General features: G+C 38.2%; 1 protein-coding gene across 1 annotated transcript; it reads left to right on the top strand.

The window, feature by feature from the left end:
• The first annotated feature begins 16,459 nt into the window (after nt 1-16,459).
• On the top strand, nt 16,460-17,053 carry LOC111904279 (uncharacterized). The gene has a single exon (XM_023900055.1). The coding sequence runs from the start codon at nt 16,460-16,462 to the stop codon at nt 17,051-17,053; it is 594 nt and encodes a 197-aa protein (XP_023755823.1).
• The last annotated feature ends 7,840 nt before the right edge of the window (nt 17,054-24,893 follow it).

Here is a 24,893-nt window from a genome sequence, read left to right on the forward strand (position 1 = left end):
TATAGTTCTGAGAAGGTGAAGGATGAAGCGAAGATCACCTCTCAAAAGAATGAAGACAAGAATGAGAGAAAACTTGCAGGAGATTCTGGATACGACTCCAACTACTGCCATGGCAAGAACCACTTTGCCAAGGATTGTGTGTTAAGGAAATTGGCTGAGAAGAGAGACGGGGAAGATGATGAGGCGTATTACATGCGCAAGCTGGAAGAGATCAAGAACAAGAAGACAACTAATAGTGAAAAAGGTACGATGAATGCTTTAATTGTGCAGAAAAATGTTGATGAAGATAATTTCGGTGGCGTGGAAGTGTGGTCAACCGACTCTGAGGATGAAGAAGTAAGAAAGCCCACTCATGGAAGGGCTTATGTGGCAAAGGAAGCAGGAAATAACGGCTTGATGGTCTCTACTAGATCATCAACCGAAAGTACAGATGAAGAACCGAACCTGACTGAAGACAAATGCTTCGTGGCAAAGCCTGTTAGTGAGCAGATCAACGACTGCGATCGGTTGATCAAAAAGCTACAATCCATCCTCGAATCACTTAAAATTCCATTAACAAATTATGAAGAAGAATTAAATGAATTAAATTTAAATTCCCTAACTTAAGCGGTAGTCTCATGCAAACTCGCTTAGCAAATTCTAACCTAACTGACCAACTCAGCAGGGTGTCTTCAAAGAGTGAGGAGAGATGGATGTGGATCGAGTTGAAGGAGGCGGAATTAGTTAAAGCTAGGGACAAAAGTTTTTATTTACAACAAGACAATTTGAAAATTTTGAAACAGAGAAATGTTTTTTTGTTAATTGCTAAGCGTTTATACACTAATATAGCTCAATTGCATTTAAGTTGTGAGATAGGAATGAAAATTCATAAGATGATTTTGCCATTTCTTGAATTTAAGGAAGATGAGGTAATAGCAGAATGCGAATCAGAAGTATCATCAGAAGAGACGTCCATGTCATACAAAGTTGGTATGGACAAAATAGAAACCTTCATTGATTCAAAAGAACACAAATGTATGTTAAAAGACATTTTAGATGAAAATGATAAGTTGAAAATTAAATCGGACACTATTGACTCATTTGATCAATCCAATGCCAAACTAGCTTCTGAAAGTAAAATAGACTTAGATAACGCATCTAAATTTGATGAGCTGAGTGAGATATCTGTAGAATATGTAGTTGATTGCTCTGAGTTTACGAAGAGCGAAACTGAGAATAAGAAACCATTAATCTCAGAAGATTCGGGTGAATTTTCTCGTCTAGCAAAGAATAAGGAAAAGAAGCTCAACGAAAAAGCTGTGGTTTATCAAAAGGTTCAAACCGTGCCGAATCAAATATATGCAACTAAAGGAGTTACTCCTAGACAAACAGCAGAACTAAGAGTCTTGGTGGAAAAGGATAATGCAGAAGGGTGCAAAGATTTCTTTTGGTGTGCTCCCATAGATAATGCAGACAAAATAGTAGGCTTATCTGAGCAGACTTCCTAGAGAGTTAATGGAAGATACGTAGCTGAACCCTTAAATAAACCCTCGAGTTCTGACAAACCAATCACGAGGGGAACCAAGGACATTCCTGTAGAACCAAAAGAAGAACCGAAAGCTCGAGTCAAGGCAACTGAAACTCAAAGAGAGAAGCAAAAGGCAAGATTCAATATGCACAAATCACAGAAGGAACTCGCTGAGCAAAAACACTTAAGAAATCAAAGATATGGAAAGAATTTGAATGGGCGAAAGAGTTACTGGAATTCACAAAATTCCAACTATGTTCCTCCAAAGAAGATCTCAAAGGACAAAGGAAAGGAAAAAGTAAAAGAAAATTTCAGCCCAAGTTCTTACTATTCCAAGTCTAAGAACTGAAAGTCCACTTTCGATCCTCAATCCAGTTTCGGTCCTCAATCTAGTTTCGGTTACAACAAACCTCAAAGCAAAGCAAATTTCAAAGGAAAAGAAAAGCTAACTGCTGATACTAGGAGCAATAATAAGCAATCATCAGCTAATCCTAGGAGTCAAAGGCCATCAAACAAAGTAACCAACGAATTCAAATTTAAACAAGATAAAACAAAAATTAAGGTATATACTATCAAAAGAAAAGATCAAACCACATTAGTAAAAAGAACATACTTGGTTGATATTTGTACTGCAATTCCTTTTTCTGTGAAAAACTCACAAGGACCCAAGCGAATTTGGGTTCCTAAATCTGCTTGAATTTGCAGGTAATGAGTGATGAGCAGTTCGATGAAGAATGGTAGATAGACAGTGGCTGCTCACATCACATGACAGGAAGGAAGGAAGAACTAAGGGAATTTCGTTCGCTGAAAAACGGTCGTTGTGTGAAATATGGGAATAACTCATTTGGAACAATCAAGGGATATGGCATGATAAAAAATAGTGACTTCACGATTCGGAAAGTGGCTTACATAGAAGGTTTAAAAGATAACCTCATTAGTGTGTCACAATTAGTTATGGGCACAGGTCTAAAAGTATCATTCGATGATGAGGGCTTTGAGATAATCGAGAAACAATCCAAGAAGGTTTTGCTGAAATCTGAACGTAAGGGGGAGATGTACCCTTTAAATCTCAATCCCATACGAGGAAAACCAACAATATGCTTGCTGACAAAGGCAAATACAGATGATAGCTGGTTGTGGCATAGACGACTATCACACCTGAACTTTAAAGAGATTAATAAGTTGGTGCTAGGTGATCATGTTCGTGGACTTCCTCTTCTCAAATTTGACAAGGACCATCTGTGTGCAGCATGTGAAATGGGCAAACAAAGCAGAAAGAGCCACCCTACATGAATCAACACGAAGATAGTTGAAGCTCTTGAACTCTTGAACATCGACTTATGTGGACCTTCGGCTATTGAAAGCTTTGGTGGAAGTAGGTATATTCTTGTAATTGTAGATGACTTTTGACGCTTCACCTGGGTTTTTTTTCTTAAACAGAAATCATATGCAACTCCCAAGCTGAAAACATTCATTAAGCAAGTGGAAGTACAACTGAGGAAAACAGTAAGGAATATCAGAAGCGACAATGGTCTGGAATTCAAGAATAATGATTTTGATAGCTTTCTGGCTGATAAGGGAATAACTCATAACTTTTCGGCACCTTATACACCACAACAGAATGGGATTGTTGAAAGACGAAACCGTTCTTTGTGTGAAGCAGCCAGAACCATGCTCAGTTTCGCTTCACTTCCATTATACTTCTAGGCTGATGCTGTTGCAACTGCGTGCTATACTCAAAATCGGTCCTTATTGAACAAGAGATTCTCAATTACTCCATATGAGATCCTGAACAACCGAAAGCAAAATGTTAAGTTTTTCCACATATTCGGTTCAAGGTGTTTCATTTTCAACTCGAAAGAGAACCGAAATAAGTTTGATGTCAAAGCCGATGAATGAATTTTTCTGGGTTACTCACTAACATCGAAAGCATACAGAGTGTTGAATTATACTTCTGGGCTGATGTTGTTGCAACTGCATGCTATACTCAAAATCGGTCCTTATTGAACAAGAGATTCTCAATTAATCCATATGAGATCCTGAGAAACCGAAAGCAAAATGTCAAGTTTTTCCACATATTCGGTTCAAGGTGTTTCATTTTCAACTCGAAAGAGAACCGAAATAAGTTTGATGTCAAAGTTGATGAATGAATTCTTCTGGATTACTCACTAACACCGAAGCATACAGAGTGTTGAATAAACGCTCAAAACAAATTGAAGAAACCTATTATGTCACCTTCGACGATAGTTATATGAAGAAAGTCCAAAGAAGAGAAATTGATCTGGGAGACATTTTTCTAGAATTAGGAGAAGTCTCGGTTCCTATAGCCAACTTGTTTGAAGAATACATGCGCCTGTTTGATGAACCAGAGAAGGCAGCAACCTCAGAAGTGAAAGCCACAAATAACAAAGTTGAAAATCTTCAGAAAATCATCGATGAAGCTGCTAAAGTGATGGAAAATGAACCTCCAACTGCTAAGAGCAATCCACCATTTCACGGGGAAAGTTCAACAACAACAAAAACAAACAAAGCATATTTCGAGGGGGAGGATTCAGTTTCGTCTCCATCTCATAAAGGCTCAGAAAAAGAGGATAGCTCGGCTCAAAATTCACCTATTGGTAGTACAATCGAGGCGGAGAACTCTACTCCCACAACGAATGCAACCTTGAGTGAAGACACAAATTATACTTCACCAGTCTAGGGGGAGAAAGAGACCAAAAGCACAACTGATGAAGGCGAAGGTGATATATCCGAAGCTGAAGTAGAAGTGAATGTTAAATTGGATCCAGAATTGACCCAAATTATCCTCCATTACTGAAATGGACCAGAGACCATCCCAAAGAACAAATAATTGGTGAAACATCTGAAAATGTTCTCACTCGGTCTCAAATAAAGGCGAAACAAACTTTATTATTCTCTAAAGTTGAATTTTGTTTGTTTAATTCGTTTGATTCAATGATTGAATCGAAAACTGTAAATGTTGCACTTGATCATTTAGATTGGGTCCAGGCAATGCAAGCTGAGCTTCATGAGTTTGAACGAAACCTAGTTTGGAGGTTGATACCTACACCAAAGGATGCGTTCTGTTGTTGGATTGAAGTGGGCTTTCAGAAATAAGTTGGAGAAAGAAGGGAATGTCATTCGCAACAAGGCTCGGTTGGTGGTGAAAGGATATTGTCAAGAAGAAGGGATAGATTATGAGGAAACCTTCGCTCCGGTAGCTAGGTTGGAATCAGTAAGGATCTTCTTGGCATATGCTGCTCATAAAAAAACTTCGAAGTTTTCCAAATGGATGTCAAATGTGCCTTCTTGAATGGAGAATTAGAAGAAACAGTCTATGTTGAGCAACCGCCTGGGTTTGTAAATGAAGAATACCCTGATCATTGCTATGTGCTAGATAAAGCAGTGTATGGATTAAAGCAAGCACCGAGAGCCTAGTATGAAACCTTAACTCGTTTTCTAAAAATGTCAAAATTTAAGCAATGTTCGGTTAACCCTACCTTCTTTCGAAAGAAAGAAGGCGAACATCTAATGATTGTTCAAACTTATGTTGATGATATCATCTTCGGCTCTACGAATCCTAGCTTAACAGCTGAATTTAGAAAGTTGATGGAGACTAAATTTGAAATGAGCACAATGGGTCCAATTAACTTTTTTCTTGGTTTAAACATTAGATAGGGAACAGAAGGTATATTCTGATGGGTTTTAGCCATAAGAACCTTCCTATGTGCGCATGCAAAACCCTAATGCTCGGATCTAGGCTTTCTAATTAAACATGATTTGAATCCAAAACTTCTAATAACTATTTAGGCTAAATAACAACATTGAAACAGATCTAGAATCATACCTTTGAATTCCTTGTTGACCTTGTTGTCTTGGAGCTTCTAGAGTCACAAATGTCACTCCTCTAATGGCTTACAAACACCAAAGCAAGAAGGATGATTTAAGAGAGAGGAGAGGGAAGGAATTTCAACCAGAGGTTCCTTACTTTAGGTCAAGTGTCGAATTCCATCAGCCATAGGGTCTATTTATACTTGTAGACTCCTTAAGGGTTACAACCTAAACCCTAATTGGATAATCTTCTCTTAAGGCTATCCAAATCCATTCCTAGATAACTCATATGGACGATTTTAGCTATCCTATATCTCTTAGAATTCGTCCAAAGCATATCCCAATGGATTTTCAGTCTAAAGTTTAACTATCAAACAATTGACAGTTTATACCCCTTTATTTAATTAACTTCTTTAAGTCACCAAATTAATTCTAATTAATTCTATGACTTATATTAATCAAATAACAATATATTATTCATTATATTATTCCCATAATATATTAATAATATTTACTCTCTCTTATTAAATCATCTTATCAAGTTGCTATGGTGAAGGCAACCCAAAAGGACCATGCACAACCGGATCAAATACTTGCCTAATATAGGTACAGCCTTAGACACTATTCCAACAGTCTCCCACTTGGATAAGTCTAGTAACTATACAAGTACAATTCGGTTTGCAATCGTAGCTCTCAAAGACGCTGTCAAACTCTGATCTAATCAATCTTGTCCTTTAGATAAGGGATCGTACAGTCCTCTGTTAGATATCATGCTGACAATCCTATGGAATGGTTAGTCAAGCATTTAGGTTTCTCGATCTCTGATTTATTTGACATAGAACTTATATGCATTTACTTATTCATTAATCAACTATACACAACAATGCGTTTTATAACACCGAGTTACTGATGCGTTTTCGCATTATCAATGTACAACCAATTAACAAATAACAAACCATATATCTAGGTTTTAAGACTATATGATATTATCGTCTTGCGATCACCCATTTATATCTTATTCCATAAGGTGATTCCAGCAAGCGCGGGTTTGTTCCAATGCTCAAAACTAGTTCATAAGCACTCATGAACGTTGCAGCAACCCTTTGCTATGTCTAACACCATTTAGACAATCTACACACCAATTCATAACAATCTTCATTCATATCTACTTCCAACATATGAACGATTGTGGACAATTTGAACAATTCTATTATTCCTAATAATTTCAATTATTCTGGAAGTCAAAACATGCAAAGTGAAACAATAGTTAAACAATTAACATAAGACAGTAACATTACTCATAAATAAAACTCCTTTATTTAATCATCAAATTTTAATTACATTTATCTATTACACGTTTCTAATAATATCTAATCTATACTAATATCATCCTTCAGCCCAATACTCCTAGCATGCTGTAAGTGCTTAACCCTACTCAGTCCCTTCGTAAGTGGATCTGCTGGGTTATCTTCTGATGATATCCTCTTTACTACGAGTTGTCCTTCTTCTACACGATGTCTGATGAAGTGATATTTTTTGTCGATATGTCTTGATCTACCATGATCCCTCGGTTCCTTGGTCAAGGCAACCGCGCCTTCGTTATCACAGAAAATCTCCACGGGCTCCTTTATGGCAGGTACGACTCCAAGATCACCGATGAAGTTCTTTAGCCATATTGCCTCCTTCGACGCTTCGCTCGCTGCAATGTACTCTGATTCGCACGTTGAATCAGCTACGGTCTTCTGCTTGGAACTCTTCCATGTCACTGCTCCTCTATTTAGGGTAAAGACCCAGCCCGACTGCGAACGGTAATTGTCCCTGTCGGTCTGAAAACTGGTGTCACTATACCCTCGCACCTTCAAGTCATCACTCCCTCCGAGGACTAAGAACCATTCCTTCGTCTTGCGAAGGTACTTAAGGATATTCTTCACCGCAATCCAATGTGCTTTGCCAGGATTCCCTTGATATCTGCTAACCATGCTCAAAGCGAAGGCTACATCAGGGCGAGTACAAGTCATAGCGTACATGATTGAGCCAACTGCGGAGGCGTATGGTACTCGGCTCATTTCTGCTATCTCAGCTTCGGTACTCGGACTTTGAGTCTTACTCAACTTGGCATTACTTTGTATTGGTAATTCTCCCTTCTTTGAGTTTTCCATACTAAAACATTTCAATACCTTCTCCAAATAAGTGTTCTAACTAAGTCCAATTAGTCTCTTACTTCTTTCTCTCACTATCCTTATTCCCAAAATGTAAGAAGCCTCTCCGAGGTCCTTCATAGCGAAGCACTTCCTGAGCCAGGACTTAACTTCCTGCAGAGTCGGGATGTCGTTTCCTATGAGTAATATGTCATCGACATATAGAACGAGGAAGCTTACTATACTCCCACTGGCTTTGACATACACACAAGACTCGTCTTCGCTTCGTACAAATCCAAACTCTTTGACTTTCTCATCGAAGCAAATATTCCATCTGTGAGATGCTTGCTTAAGTCCATAAATGGACTTCTTAAGCTTACACACTCTATTCGGATGCTTCGGATCCACAAACCCCTCGGGCTGAGCCATGTAAACATCCTCAGCCAACTTCCCGTTAAGGAAAGAGGTCTTGAGATCCATTTGCCAAATCTCATAATCATGAAATGCGGCAATAGCTAGCATCACTCTAATAGATTTAATCTTTGCAACTGGTGAGAAGGTCTCATCATAGTCAACTCCAGGAGTTTGAGTAAAGCTGCAACCAATCGCACTTTATATGTGTGCACGTTTCCATCCACGTCGGTCTTCTTCTTGAAGATCCATTTGCACCCAACGGTCTTACGTCCGGGCACATAATCAACCAAATTCCAAACTTGGTTATCATACATGGATTGGATCTCGCTATCCATTGCCTCTTTCCATCTCGTAGACTCCAGGCCTGCCATGGCTTCCTTATAGCTATTAGGTTCATCAAGATTTATTAGTGTACTATCACTAATATACGTGTCCCCTTCGGTAGTAATATGAAGGCCATAAAACTAGGGATGAACTCTAACTCTATCGGAACGTCTAAGAGGTAAGGATTCGTCAATTGGTTCAACCGGAGTTTCCTCCTCGGGTTGAGTGCCAGCGGTAGAGGTTCCTTCATCTATCGATTCTTGAATCTCTTCAAGTTTGATTTGCCTCCCACTGTCTCCTTGGCTTATGAGTTCTCGCTCTCGGAAAACTCCTCTCCTCGCAACGAAGACAACATTGTCCTTCGGTCTATAGAAGAGATATCCAAAGGATGTCTGCGGGTAGCCGATGAAAATACATCGCTCACTTCGAGGTTCAAGCTTGTCGTGAGTATCTCATCTTACGAAAGCCTCGCAACCCCAAACCTTGATATGTGCCAACGAGGGAGCTTTCCCTGTCCACATCTCGTGAGGTGTTTTGGCAACCTTCTTGGTAGGGACTCGGTTAAGGATTTGGGCGGCAGTCTCTAAGGTATACCCCCAAAAAGAGATAGGTAGTGAAGCACGACTCATCATAGAGCGAACCATATCCAATAAGGTTCGATTACGCCTTTCTGCCACACCATTCAACTGCGGTGTCCTAGGAGGCATCAATTGCGAAACTATTCCACGCTCCTTGAGATAATCGTGGAATTCAAGACTTAGGTACTCTCCTCCTCGATCGGATCGAAGCATCTTGATTTTCCTGCCCAATTGATTCTCCACTTCATTCTTGAACTCTTTGAACTTTTCAAAGGTTTCTGACTTTTGCTTGATTAAGTAGATATACCCATATCTACTATAGTCATCGGTAAAAGTCACGTAGAAGCGGTTACCATCCTTCATGGTTGATCTAAACGGTCCACATACATCGGTATGTATTAGGTCCAATAGACCTTCGCCCCTTTCACATGTACTCGTGAAGGGTGATTTAGTCACCTTCCCAAGTAAACAAGATTCGCATGTGTCATCTTCCATAAGGTCGAATGATTCCAACACTCCATCCTTTTGGAGTTGGGCTCTGCGTTTCTTGTTGACATGTCCAAGACGACAATGCCACAGGGATGCTTTATCCATACTAGTGGAAGAATCAATATTCAAAACATCATTTCCTAAGTTATCAACAATCATAACAGTTTCATATATTCCATTACATGGTATAGCTTCAAAGTAAAAGACACCATTTAGATAAGCCAAAATAGAACCATTCTCATTATTAAAAGAAAATCTAAATCCTTGTCTATATAAACCATGAAATGAAATGATGTTTCTTGCCATTTCTGGCGAATAGCAACAATTGTTAAAATCTAAAACCAAACTATTCCTAAGCACTAAAGAATACACTCCAATCTTGGTTATAGGCGACGATCTTCTGTTCCCCATGATTAGATTGATCCTTCCTTGCTCCACATCCCTACTTCTTCTTAGTCCCTGCACATTAGAACAAATGTGGTAACCACAACCGGTATCATGGACCCAAGAAATAGCATGATTAGAATCGTTAGATTTGATTGTGTATATACCTGCGAAAGATGGCTTGATCTTTCCTTCTTTGATTGCTTGCAGGTACTCTAGGCAGCTTCTCTTCCAATGTCCAATCTTGTGGCAATGGTGGCACTCTGCCTCCTTCGGGTTAGGACAGGGCTTAGCGGGATCAACTTTGGTCCCACTAGAAGAGGCACCATCTCGGGCTTTGACCTTGCGATACTTCTTCGATGAAGCCTTTCTCTTCTTTCCCTTTCCTTGACCAATAGCCAAGACAGGAGCAGCAGGTGGATTGGGAGTCGGTGTAGCAGACTTGTCTTTGAAGTTGCTCTCAGCAACCCTCAAGAGACCTTGGAGCTTGCTTAGGGTGACCTCCTCTTTGTTCATGTGGTAGGTCATCCTAAGCTGGTTGTACATCGAAGGCAACGAGTGAAGCACCATGTCGATCGCCAAGTCTTCCCCGAAGTCAACATTTAACTTGCGAAGGCGGTCGACATACCTTTGCATCTTTTGCAAGTGCACAGTAAGAGATTCTCCATGACCCATCTTCGCGGAAATCATGTCAGTGAAAATCTCATACCGCTCTTGTCTCGCGTTTTGGTGGTACCTCTCCAATAAGTCTTGGTGCATCTCGTACGGGTACATGTCCTCGTAGGACTTTTGGAATTCGGAGTTCATGGTAGAAATCATGATGCAATGTACCTTCGTTGCATCTCGCTCATGAGTTTCAAAGGCGGTGATTTCAGCTGGAGTAGCGATTTCGGTGTTGATTTTCTCGAACTTCTCATCAAGGACATACTCCTTGTCCTCATAGCGAGCAATGGTGCGAATGTATCTTATCCATTCGCTAAAGTTCGTTCCATCGAAAGTGACCTTTTGGCAAAGGCTCATCAACGTGAAAGAACTAGCAGCAGCGTTGTTTGCGTTCGACATCTATAATTAGAAAAGGACAAAGATAGATTAGAATATGAATCCCTAATTATCACCCAATAAGAAAAATTAGGGCTAGGATCCAACAATGACATTTACATATTAGAAAAGGGATGTCGTAATCTAACATGCAAATAAATTGAAGGTAAGTGAATGACGATTCACTAATTCTCCATCACAAAAACCTAAACTATTAGTCCTAAGTGTTTTTGAGAATTCCTAGGTTCGGATGAGATTCATTGAAACTATTCAATGGCATGTTTAAATCTCGATATGCCCCTCTAGTTTGTGACTGGGATGCCGAGGATCACAAAGCGGGTGTGAATTACCATGCAAATTCACATGGTGCCTTCATTGTAACGATCACCTATTCGATGTTCCGGTAAACCACACACGCTCCATCGAACTATGATATACAATGAATCACCCTTTGCCACCTTCGCTTAGAACTAATTAGTGTGCCGGTAAACCACACACGCTCCACTAACTTCTTAGCAAGGTGCAAAGTGTAATTTCATGGGATTGCATCAATTCACTTTTGCTAAAGTAACTAAGATTGGGAATTTTTAAAATATGTGTAGTTACTTTATATTTCTTATTATACTTTTAATGAGAGGATGAGGTTGCCCTATCCTACCCGTTCGGCTAACGACCCTCCACCAATCAAGCAAGCGGTGGGTGTGAGTGTACACCCATTAAGCGCCATTTTATAGGCCGCAACCTTATACCCACCTTATAGATCGGCTTCGTGAATGAGGCCTACTAACGGTAAGACTAGCATTTAGTTATACATATATATTATACTAGTAATATCATATTAGTATAGGGTTGTATTTTAAACCTTTTAAAATCTAGGGTTTTGAAATTTAAGTTGTCTAAATTAAAACTTTTAATCATAAATATAAATTTCAAAACTTGAGGGCAACTTTTAAACATTTAAAACATGGAGGATCAAATAACAAATAATTCCAATTAACAATTAATATCCTAATTATCTATATTTGATTTATTCAAGATTTCTTTTAAGATAATTACCAAAATAATCAAAATAATTAATTAATTATCATATAAGGAAATTAAATATTTAATTAGTTGATAATTACCTTTAACTAGATCAAGATAATTGTTATATTTATCAAAAAATCGGATTTATGTTGATCTATTATGATTAAGGTAAGTTTCCATAAGATAATTACAAAGAAATCCCGAATCTGGTCATTCCTGACGCCTGGACTCGCCGAGTGCACAAAGGGACTCGCCGAGTCAGGCCTACTCGCCGAGTCCACTTTGAGACTCGCTGAGTCCATGACTCAGAAACCAAAAATCGAATTTTGCAGGTTTGTTTCAGTTAATCAAGCAACAATTTAAAGAAAACCAAGCTAGGCTCTGATACCACTGATGGGTTTTAGCCATAAGAACCTTCCTATGTGCGCATGCAAAACCCTAATGCTCGGATCTAGGCTTTCTAATTAAACATGCTTTGAATCCAAGACTTCTAATAACTATTTAGGCTAAATAACAACATTGAAACAGATCTAGAATCATACCTTTGAATTCCTTGTTGACCTTGTTGTCTTGGAGCTTCCAGAGTCACAAATGTCACTCCTCTACTGGCTTACAAACACCAAAGCAAGAAGGATGATTTAAGAGAGAGGAGAGGGAAGGAATTTAGACCAGAGGTTCCTTACTTTAGGTCAAGTGTCGAATTCCATCAGCCATAGGGTCTATTTATACTTGTAGACTCCTTAAGGGTTACAACCTAAACCCTAATTGGATAATCTTCTCTTAAGGCTATCCAAATCCATTCCTAGATAACTCATATGGACGATTTTAGCTATCCTATATATCTTAGAATTCGTCCAAAGCATATCCCAATGGATTTTCAGTCTAAAGTTTAACTATCAAACAATTGACAGTTTATACCCCTTTATTTAATTAACTTCTTTAAGTCACCAAATTAATTCTAATTAATTCTATGACTTATATTAATCAAATAACAATATATTATTCATTATATTATTCCCATAATATATTAATAATATTTACTCTCTCTTATTAAATCATCCTATCAAGTTGCTATGGTGAAGGCAACCCAAAAGGACCATGCACAACCGGATCAAATACTTGCCTAATATAGTTACAGCCTTAGACACTATTCCAACATATTCATCAACCAGGAGGCCTATAGAAAGACCTTACTGATGAAATTCGGTATGACGGGCGACTCAAAAGTAAAGGTTCCTATGGCGTTTGGCACTAAACTAACACCCTCTCTGGAAAAACCCACTGTTGACATAACACAATATCGTCAAGTGATAGGTTCACTTATGTATTTAACAGCTAGTAGACCAGACATTATGTTTTATGTGTGTTATTGTGCCAGGTTTCAAGCTAATCCAAGAGAACCTCACATGGTTGCTGTGAAGAACATATTACGTTACCTAAAGCGAACCTCTTCTCTCGGTCTCTGGTATCCTGCAAGATCTGGATTCTTCATTCAATCTTATTCTGATGCTAATTTAGGAGGATGTGGACTGGACAGAAAGAGCACCATAGGTGGATGCCAATTTCTTGATGGAAAACTTGTTAGTTGGCAGTCTAAGAAGCAAACTTGCGTGTCATTATCTACAGCCGAAGCTGAGTATATTGTTGCAGCCTCTTACACTTCTCAAGTAATCTGGATTCAAAGTCAACTGAGAGACTATGGGCTAAGCATGAAGAAGATACCTCTTTATTGTGACTTAGAAAATGCAATAAGGATTTGTCACAATCCGGTACAACACTCAAAGACTAAGCATATTGCACTTAGGTACCACTTCATTAAAGATCATGTTGAAGATGGGAACGTAGAAGTACACTTTGTTCGATCTAGTGATCAACTGGCTGACATATTCACTAAGGCATTACCTGAAGCACTCTTTAACAGAATCTTACAAGGCTTAGGTATGATGGAAGCAGAGTCGGTACCGAATCCTCAATCTTATCACTAAAAACTTAGACAAGCGAAATGGAGCGACTGCTCGGTCTATTTCGGCTCTTTAAATTTTTGGGAACCGAAATGCACCGACCGCTCGGTCTATTTCGGCTCCTAAAACTTTTTGGGAACCAAAATGTACCAGCCACTCCTTCTATTTCGCTTCATTCAACTGAGATAAGGTTTTAGTTGTATTTTGTTTCTGTTTCTTTTTTTGTCTTTAAATTGTTTAATGCTAATTTAAACCTTTTCTGTTTATGTTTTGATTCTTTTTCAGAAAACTTCAAAAATCCAAAAATATTTTTCTTTTTCTGTTTTTATTTTATTTCAGAATACTTTAAAAATCCAAAAATATTTTTTTTTCTGTTTTTTTATTATTTTCAGAATGGTCAATTTCTTGAAAATATTTTTTTGGGATGTGTGGTATATTTGTTTGTTCTTGCCTCTATTCAGTCCTAAGGATACACGTATAACAGAAGTTGGAGCTGCGACAGGTATGATATGTATTTTATGAACTAGTTAAGGGTCCCTAGAAGCATGCTGCAGCATGTTGACTCAAGCCTCTACGACCTAGAGCAAGGCCTTAGTGATTCAATCAAAATCTATCGTTTCTTCCAAATCAGGCAATTCTTATTTACTCGGTCTAGAGCCACCTTACTCTTCTCGCATGAGTTAAGAGTTTCTTTGCTTTGTCCTATTATATAGCAGAAGGTACTTTCTATTTCTCTCACCATCCGCAAACCATTCTCCATCTACTATCGGTTCACAATTGTAACCCTTGAGACTCTCGGTTCTTACCACTGAGGTTTATGGTTGCACAACATCTGTGTTTATGATCTTAGATACGTATACCACGTGCTGAGTGAAACCCAAAATTCAACACCCATAATGAATTAACAATGAATTTTATATTCAAGATCTTACATGGTACCGAATGAAATCTCTTTTCTTTACGAGGCCTTTTATGAATTTGTCTAACACCAAGACTATTCTTCCCATAAAGATCCATTTTTTTGAGATTTCTATACACTCTATTGTCATCATAATCTAACACCTGCCTACTTGTTCAACAGACCACATCGGTCTCACAAGTACTTCTTCCAACACTCGATCTTATTTTAAGTATTGATGTTCGGTTGAAGATAAGCCACGTTAAGCCTATGTCATAAAAAGAAGCCTTTCAATGTTTATTTACAAACATTTGATCGTATTCTCGGGAATCCACACAAGCACTTTGAGTCTCTCTTGACTTCGAAGGAAGCGATTCTTGCCCGGAATCCTCTGTTTTTCGTCTGATAATCAGACATCAATCACATCCCATACACATTTGCTTTATTACTTTATCTTTTGTCACTCTAATGCACGATTTTTTTTTAATTTTCCTCATTCTATTGATGGTATGTTTGAGTTTATTTGTCCTCTAGTGAATCAAGGGAAATTCCGGTTCCGATGACACATTCTAATTCAAATGCAGATTGTTGAAATCTTTTTGGGCGCGTGAATTTGAACTGTCGCTATACGCACGCGTGCTGACGCCTACCTAGGAACATCCAACCCGTGCTTTTTCAGGCTACTTTTTAGAGATAACGTCGCAATCGTCACGATTTTCTCTCTCCTACCAACAGAATATAAAGGGCTTGCACAATTCATTGTCTTCTACCGCATCAAGATTTCTAAACTGTAACGGCGATTTCCACTATTCATCTTCTTCACTTGTTCAACAATGGCGACCTCTTCTTCTGCACAATATCAAACTGCTTCTTCTGCGTTTCTTACCATCAAGCCAAATCAAAACATGATTATTGAACTCACTCCATTCGTTTATGATTCCTATATGCTACACGTTGTGGAGTGTTTGAAGTATTCTCCACTAGTTGTTGCCCTAACCCATTTCGAGGCTGTTCCGATGTCATTATTGTCTCAAGTTTACTCTTCTGCATCATATGACATGAACAAGGAACGAATATACTTTCAAATCCACAACAAGAAAGCCTCTATTTCCAAAGGGAGGTTTTGTTCTTTACTTCATCTCGCAGTCGATTCTTCGGTGATTTCCCCTGACTTTATCACCACAGCACGACTCTTCCCCATGCTGTATGGAATGGGCTATACTGATGTCCTGACAACCATTGCCAAAGTCAAGAAGTCGTGTCTACCATCTCAGTGGAACAGTCTTCTCACTTTACTCATCAAAGGCTTTGCGGAACGAAGTGCTGGATCAGATGGCACTAGCAAAGGGTTCCTGACCATTCTCTATGGTCTGTATAATGGTTTAAACCTGGACAATGGGTCAATCATATGGTCTCAGGTTGTGCAGAGCCTGAATACTTCCACTCGTCAATCAGAAATCGCATGTGGATGGTTTTGGACCATCATTACTCGATGGGCCATTGATACTCTAGAAGTTCCGGTGATGAACGATACTCTAATTGCGTCCATTGCAACCTTTCATACGAAGAAGATCATCATCTCCGACCCAACCAAGTTTCGTCACTATGGTTCCATTCCGGAGACCATGTAAAGGAGTGTTACAGTGCAAAGTAAGGTAATGGATGACTACAGCAAGCTTAATCCCACAGAGCCGAGAGTTCTCACTGCCGAACAACAAATTGCTTTGGATGCCCTTGACAAGCCAAGTAACCAGGGCAAACAGATGACCGCAAAGAAGGAGACAACCGAGCATGAAACCTCTAAGCTTTCCAAGAGCAAGAAGAGAAAGTCAGAGACAGAAAGCTCTTCTAAGCCAAAGAAGATTAAATGAATGGCACGAAAACCCAAGGGTCCAACTCCTCCACCATCAGACAATGACGATAATGAAGAAGCAGAATCTCAACAAGTGTTTCGAAAAGGTAATACTCCACCTCGTTCTCCTACTCCAACTGAAGAAGTTAAGATTCCAACCCCACCTCCATCACCAAAACGATCACCTCCACAAACAGAAGAAGTTAAAATTCCAACTCCACCTCCTTCCCCAAAACAAACACCTTCGAAACAGACACCTCCAACACCGACACCGAAAGTCCCAGTTTTGGTTGTTCCCACTACTACAACAGAAACTTCTCTACCACTTCCACCAGTTTCTTTTGGCTCTATTTCCATAACACCTTTATCAACTCCAATCATTACCCCAGTCACAACCACTACAATCCCTGAACAAACAGCAAGGGTCAACGTATTTGATACGGGGGCACCTACTGCAACAGAAACCCCTGTCATCACTAAAACTCTCTCACCAACCCACTCACCCGACTCAGGTGCTACTCTAGGAGGCGACAATGATGAGTATGACTCCACATACTTTAGTCCTTATCGGTTACATTCTGATGAAGACACTGAAGCTCCTATCAACCGCTAACATTTAGAGAGCATTCATGAAAAGTTGGATAAACTGCTTGCCGATACTAAAGCTTATGGAGGGGTTGTTCTTAAAGCTTTTATGGAGATAGCTATAGAACAATATACACAAGCTATGGATAAATCAACCGATGCCATCAAAGAATCAACTTCAGTTTTCAAGAAAGCATATGCTGATGTTACTGAAGTTATTCGCACCACACAGATCTTTTAAGATTCTTTGAAAGGGCATGCTGATACGAATGCTGCCAAAATTCGTGAATCGGTTGAATCTCTTTCCCAGTCTTTAAAGGAAGAACAAAAGAAGTTTGATGAAGTTTGTTCCTCTATCAAAGCTAACAGTGCTTCTCTGATCGGTTCAGTTTCTTCTAGACTGAACTCACTACATGCCGATATTGCCAAAGAGGGTGCTCTGAAAGAAGAAATCGCAAGACAAACATCTACAATTAGAGTTCAGCAAGTCCAACTTGCTCAGGCAAAGAAGGAAATTTCTTTGTTGAAAACCAAAAGAGCAGTTTTCAGTAGTTGTGCAAATGATGTTAAGGACATGCTGAACAATCTACTTGGTGCTCATGATCCAATTCTCACTCTCACCATCTGCAATCATCTAACAAGCAAACTGCTTCCTGCCCTTGCTATTCTTCATGAAATGAAAGGTGTTTCGGAGCCTTTTGTTACTCCAAAACCAAGGGGAGAGGGATCTCAGAAAGAGATTGTAACAAAAGAACTGAAGGATAATGTAGCTTCAGGTTCTAGTCCAACAGAAAACTGAAACAAATTGTCAATGACAACAATAGTGATGATGCAGATGAAACTATTGCTGATGCCCTGAAAAGAAAGAAAAGGGATAAAGAGTTGGATGAAAATTTAAAGATCACAAAGGAAGCTGAGGAAACAGAGCGACACAATAAAGAAACCAAAGATATCTTACAGTGCAAGAAGGCTCTATTTCCTGAATGGACTCGGGATGTGTTGATCAGTCAAGAAATTAAATTACCGAGTATCTACTGGTTAGAACCAATTGCCTCTTTTGACTGCGACAATTCCAAGGACTCATAATTTGATATGCCGATTACAAGGAAGGCATTTACTTTTCACTGTTTTGACTTAACTGTTGAGGTTCCTTTTCCAAGTTCAAAGGTTGACCGAGAGCTCATCGACTAGTACTTAAAAGTATGGTCAACCTCAATACCTAACATGGAGTGCACAAAAGATTATAATTGTCAAGGTATTGAAGCCGACTCCAGCTGACAGGTTTGTGAATGTCCATTTCAAGGTTACACGTGAGACTGCAAACTCTGTTTCATTGATATCTCTGGCTGATCTTCCCAATCTCAATCCACACGATTGGATTTCGCTATACAACATTTTTCTCAATAATTCCAAGGAGTATGAGCCGATTCTAGAACATTTAAAAAGAATGTTGGGCTCCTATATCCATGAAGTTGCAACAATGGATTAGGAGATAACGAGAGTAATGAACATGAAGCTGAGGGTCAAGCCTACTCAAAAGCCTGGTGATGTGAACAAGATGAAGATTTGGCAAATTGACTCAACTCATTTAACTGTGATCTTTACGAAGGGTGACGCTCACAAGTTCTTGTTCACTTTGGTAGATAAACATCTGTTTTCTACTGACTGCTTGGAGCACATTATCAATCTGATACATCGGCGCAAGCAGAACTCGGATGCTGATAAGAAAATATTTACCGATATGCTTCGGTGGTATATCACCTTTCGGTACTATCTGTTAGCTATCGTACTGAGAGTGTTCAAGACGGGGAAGAAGCCCTCGGTTCCTAAACAAAGTTTAAGTCTTGGTCCCAAAGACGCAAAGGGGGAGATTGTTGGGGCTTATTGTGTTGCGTCTTAGGGCTTTTGTATATATCCGGATTGGGCCTGTCCATCCGTGATTATCTCTAAGGGTTAGACTATATATATGCATGCATGTATGCATTATGTTTACACATCTTATTAATTACGCTTGAGTTTTGTAACCCTAAACACCTCTAAAGTCGAAGTTCTTAATCGAGCTCTTCTGAGGTGTTGAAGCATTAATCATTCAACGTATTCAAGCCATATTCTTGTTCAATTTACTTACTTACTTGTTTGCATACTTAGAATCAATCGATCCTGATAGAACATCGTTCCAACAGTGTCAAGGTAGTGATCGACAGAAGCATTGAACGTTTATTCAACTTCTTCGATACTATGCTTGAGGAGGAGAGAAATAAGTTGATTAAGCGGAGCTTCTCTTTCAACAACAGTGAGTCCAGACTTGTTAGCTTCGGACAATGAGTTAAGGATTGCATCAAGCTTGGAATCCAATCCGGAAACCTTTTCATCAATATTTGTGTTAAGTCCGGACACAGAAGATTTAATGGAATCAACTTTCTTCATGGTGTCGGAGAGGTTGTATAGGAGTTCCAGAAGTGCAAGAGGATCAATGTAGTTCCCCGCAGATGATCCTATGTTCGAAGTGGAGGTCTGAGATGCATGCTTGTCATCTGCTATATTCACTGGAGATTACGGGGCAGGATCATGCATGGTTGTTGTAGCTGTAGTGTCTTGTTTAGGAGTAGATTCCGTTTCACCTTCAGGGATGACTTGGACTTGATCCTCTATATGAATTTCTATGTCAATTGGTTTCGAAGAGGAGGAAGACAGTCTGAAGTCCAAATCCATCCTTGACGAGGAACACTTTGAAGGAAATGGAAATGATGTGAATAGCTTGGGAGCAGCGATTGAGGTACCTTCATCATCGTACATAACTTCATCGGAATGTTCTTCATTAGAATCTGAGTATATGGAATCACGAAGATGATTCTTTGGAGTTTCTCCGGAAGCAAACTCCAGATCGGCGTTTTATCAATGGGAACAACAAAAGGCATGTTGCTCTGAATGGCCGTATTCCTCATGGAGATGAGAGTTGCTTCGACTTGATGATCTGGTGAGCTCTGAATGTCTTCGCATATAGGCTCGCTAACTCCTGGTCTTCATGTACCCTTACTGGGTATCAGACTAGTTGGGGCATTTAAGGTTGGAGGGACAACTCCAGTGTCACACCCCGCTAACGCGGAAACGCAAGATATGACAGCGATAAAGGTTACATTGCAAAAGATAAAGATACATCACCATAGCAATATTTAAAAGTTTACAACCAACAGCTTAAACAAAACAAAGTACAAGTTTTCCAAAATGACATTGTTCAAAATATAACTTCATAAAATAACTTCCACACGATGCAGCATGCTCTATGATGATGAATCATTATATCCACTTACTAATTATTTCCTAAAAAAACATGTAAATCGAGCGTCAACTATGAAAATAGTTGGTGAGTTCCCAAGTTTATAAAATCAAGAGTATAAGACTTTTCATAAATACAAGTACATTGCTTAAATGAGAAACCAAATTCATTGCTATAATGAGAAACAAAGTTTATTGCTATAATTGATAAACGAGTTTATTGCCATAATAAATAACAAGTTTGTATGTGTATGAGCGAACAATGAGTTCTCAACCAAACCTATGAGTGAAGCCCTATCAAGATCTATGCTTACCGTTCCACAAATTAATATGGTATCATGCACTCCAGCAATAGGGCGGGTGAGGAGTTGTCAATTGCTAATAGCGCTATCGACAATGACCATTGGCTCAAAGAGTTAATGGTTAGAGATAGCGGAAGGGCCTTAATACGATAAGTTCTCATGTTCCGTGTTGCATAGAAATACATAGAGAGATATAGTAATAAAATAACAATCATGTTTGATACAAATCAATTTAAATACAACGAACAAATAATAGTTTTTCGGGACATGCTTTTCCACCCCAAAACATAAAAACTGAAAATAGGGGAGTGTGTGAATACTCACAATGTGTCGAGTAGGTACAAGTGGTGCCTCGTAATATACCATCTTACTACCGGGATCCTACGACATCAAACACACACTAGTGAGTTTCCATGTCGAAATCTAATGCTAATATATTAAACTCTACATATAGTGAAATGCCAAATTTATGTTCTAATATTGGTTTTATATTAATCGGTTACAATTTTTCTGAAATGATGAAGTTCTATAAGTCATGTGATTAAGAGAATTTTGGGATATTAATTTTCCAGATTTAGTAATATAAATTGAGGGTATTTCAACACAATTAAAGGTGTTTTAAACTCCTAAAAATGTAAAATATTATCAACCAGTTTGCAAAAATTGTCAAACCTTGTATTTTCACTCTAAATACAGTAGAGGTCTTCCAGAAAATTTCCCTTGAACTTTTGATATGGTTAACTATTTTTCCAAATTTTTAAGCCTTCATAACAATATAAATTCATGAAAAATAGCATCCAAAGGATAAAAATTCTCAAACTTTTTATATTACTGCCATTAGACATAATTAAGTTGGGAAAAATTTAAAAATGGATTTCTAAAGTGTTTAACCAAATTTTATGATTTTTGAGCATTTATTATAATAAAAATTGAAATAAATAGAAAACAGTTTCCAAAATTACCCAAACTTTTTATATTACTGTTATTATACATATAGAAGCAGTGAAAAATATAAAATATATTTTTCAGTTGGCCTCTTTTTTTTTCTTTGTTTTATCCCCTTAAATAATCATTAATTGAAGAATAAATAATAAAAAGTAAAAGTAAATTACCAAAAACTTTTGTAAACATTATTTACAGTGTAAATAATCTGGAAAAATACCAAAGGTGGTTTTCAAATTGTATAATCCGATTTTGTGTATTTAAGTGTATTTTATCTTAGAAAATAGGAGAGAATTGTATACAGAAGAGAAAAATTATCAAAACTTTTATATAGCCTCCTAATGTATGACAAGGTGTTCTGGTAAACTGTCATGAATTTTGGATGAGGATAACTATTTTTTCTATTTTTAGGCCATTATAAATACAAAAATCGGGGAAAAATAGAAATGCATTATCAAAAATTATGAAACTATTTTTGGTTGTCTTCCACCTCTGTTAAGAGCTGCGAAAATTTTTATATACCATTTTCACACTCTCTAAAGTGGTTTTGTAATTTGTTGGAACCAAACAAAAAGAAAATCAAAAGTCATACTAAACAGCAACATAAATCGACGAAACTTAATGAGGTGTCGTTATTCACCGTATGGGTCATCCATCAATTTATCGAGGATTTATAGACCTAAGAAAGTATTTTATGTGATTTATGACCTTGTTTTCTTGTAACAATTTTAATAAATCAAGGAAATGATAAAAACTCTTGGGATTTTCCAGATATTCATATCATCTTAATGGAAATCTGGGGAAATTTTTTTTCGAACTGAAAAGAAATTTTAGATTTTTTTTATAAATAAAATCATTTAAATGCACTACTAAACAATGTACTTTGATCATCAAGCTCTTTAGCTTGGTGTTCATCACATGCATCACGGTTTGAAGGCCATGCATGGACATATGTTGGTCATAGTGATGTTTTCAAAGGAAATACTTGAATGCATAAGGTATATGAACCTTTAAAACATGTAAAAATCCATATTTTAGGGTTTGACATAGGTTTTGGTCCTTGGATTTCACCATTAAACAACATGCATGTTGTTCTTAGGTGAAACCCTACCACCATCATCATCAAACTCGACATTCATGGATATGTTCATGAATGTTCATAGAGAATGGTGTAGAAGAATGAGAAGTGCAAGAAAACTCTTTAAAACAAGAAAGAAAAGTGAGGGAGGATGAAGGATTTTCATGAATACCTTGAAGAACAACCTTAGAAGATGAAGATTTGAGTGTTGAGAGGTGTTCTTGGCTGGAGATTTCCGTGGGTTTGGAGAGAGGAGAAGAGAGTTTGAGTGTTGTAAAGAGTGGAGTGTGAGAGAGAGAGAGAATGAAGGGGAAGTTGAAGTGTAAGAATGAGTTTAATGATTGAAGATTTTGGGAAGAGAGAGCATGGGAGAGACAGGGTGATGGATTTTATGAGTATAAGAGAGGCTCTCTCTCTCCTAATTCAAATTAAATAATTTTCCCTTCAATTAATGTTTGATGATTTTAAATTTTTATGTCTTTGATTATATCCCATAATTTGATTATTAAAATTCGATATTAGGAAGTTCATCGCAAATTTTATAGTGTTTTTAGTTTTTATAGTTTATAAATTTGGGTTTTTGGGCTCTTTAGAGTTTTTGGAACATTGTTTGATATTCACCATCATATTGGAATGAAATTAAAGTATTTTAATTCATTTTTTTAGGGTTTTATACCCTTTTTCAATTGTAACCAAGTTTGAAGTTTTATTTTAATTCGGGTATTGGCATTTCCTACTATAGTTAAACAACTTACTAGAATCGTCAGAGTCAAGTATATTAGTCCTAGATTTTAGTTGGATCCTAGTTTATGCAAGATTTTGACCTAAATTATACTACTAGGCCATGGCATGTTGTGCTTGTATGGTTTTTATAAAGATGCATGAGTCCGAGAATGACCTGAATTGACAGTTGTCATAGTATCCCCACTCAAAAAGAATTTCGTCCTGAAATTCATTCTATGTCATCGTTTGTCATCGCATGGGAAAAGTTGTGGATACTTTTCCTTCATGAAGTCCTCGCGCTCATAGGTGTACTCTGGCCCACGTTTTGAGTTCCATCTAGCTTTCACAATCGGAATCTTACTCCGCTTAAGTTGTTTCACCTCCCTGTCAAGGATTTCTATCGGTTCCTCAACAAAGTTTAGCTTATCATTGATCTTAATTTCCTTTAGAGGTACTATCAATGCTTCGTCGGCAAGACATTTCTTAAGATTGGAGACATCGAATGTGTCTTGAATGGCGCTTAAATCTTGGGGCAATTGGAGTTTATATGTCACCGGACCAATCCTTTCAATGATCTCAAACGGTCCAACATATTTTGGGCTTAGTTTTCCTTTCTTACCAAAATGTACAAGCCCTTTCCAAGGCGACACCTTTAAAAGTACCTTGTCTCCAACTTGGAATTCTAATGGTTTTCGACGATTATCCGCATAACTTTTCTGACGATCTCTGGCGGCTTTAAGCCTATCTTTGATGATAGCAATCTTGTCAGTTGTTTCCTGGATAAGTTCGAGTCTAGTCAATTGTCTGTCTCCGATTTCTGTCCAACATAAGGGCGAACGACACTTGCGTCCATACAATGCTTCATATGAAGCACATTGGATACTCGTGTGGTGACTTTTATTGTAGGAAAACTCAATTAGAGGCAAATGAGTATCCCAATTTCCTTTGAACTCAATGACACACGCCCGTTGCATGTCTTCCAATGTTTGTATTGTTCTCTCTGTCTGTCCATCTGTCTGAGGGTGGTAAGTTGTGCTCAAATCTATCTTGGTTCCTAGTGCCTTCTGTAACATCCACCAAAATCGTGATGTAAAACGACTATCTCTATCAGAAATGATAGATACGGGTACACCATGCAGAGAAACGATTTTGTCGATGTAGATTTGGACCAATTTTTCCATCTTGAAGTCTTCCTGAATGGGGGGAAAGTGAGCAGATTTTGTCAGTCGATCCACTATGACCCAAATTGATTCGGGACCTTTAGAAGTTCTAGGAAGTTTGGTAACAAAATCCATGGATATCTGCTCCCATTTCCATGGGGGAATTACGGGTTGTTGCAATAAGCCGGATGGTTTTTGATGTTCAGCTTTGACTATTGAGCAAGTTAAACACTTCCCAACATATAAGGCAATATCCCTTTATATTCCAGGCCACCAATAGTACTCTTTAAGATCCTTGTACATCTTATCCGCTCCAGGGTGGATTGAGTATTTAGATCGATGAGACTCCTCTAGTACTATGTCTCTTAGATTGTTAACCCTTGGAAT

This window comes from Lactuca sativa, chromosome 7 (assembly GCF_002870075.4).
Source record: "Lactuca sativa cultivar Salinas chromosome 7, Lsat_Salinas_v11, whole genome shotgun sequence".
Lineage (NCBI taxonomy): Eukaryota > Viridiplantae > Streptophyta > Magnoliopsida > Asterales > Asteraceae > Lactuca > Lactuca sativa.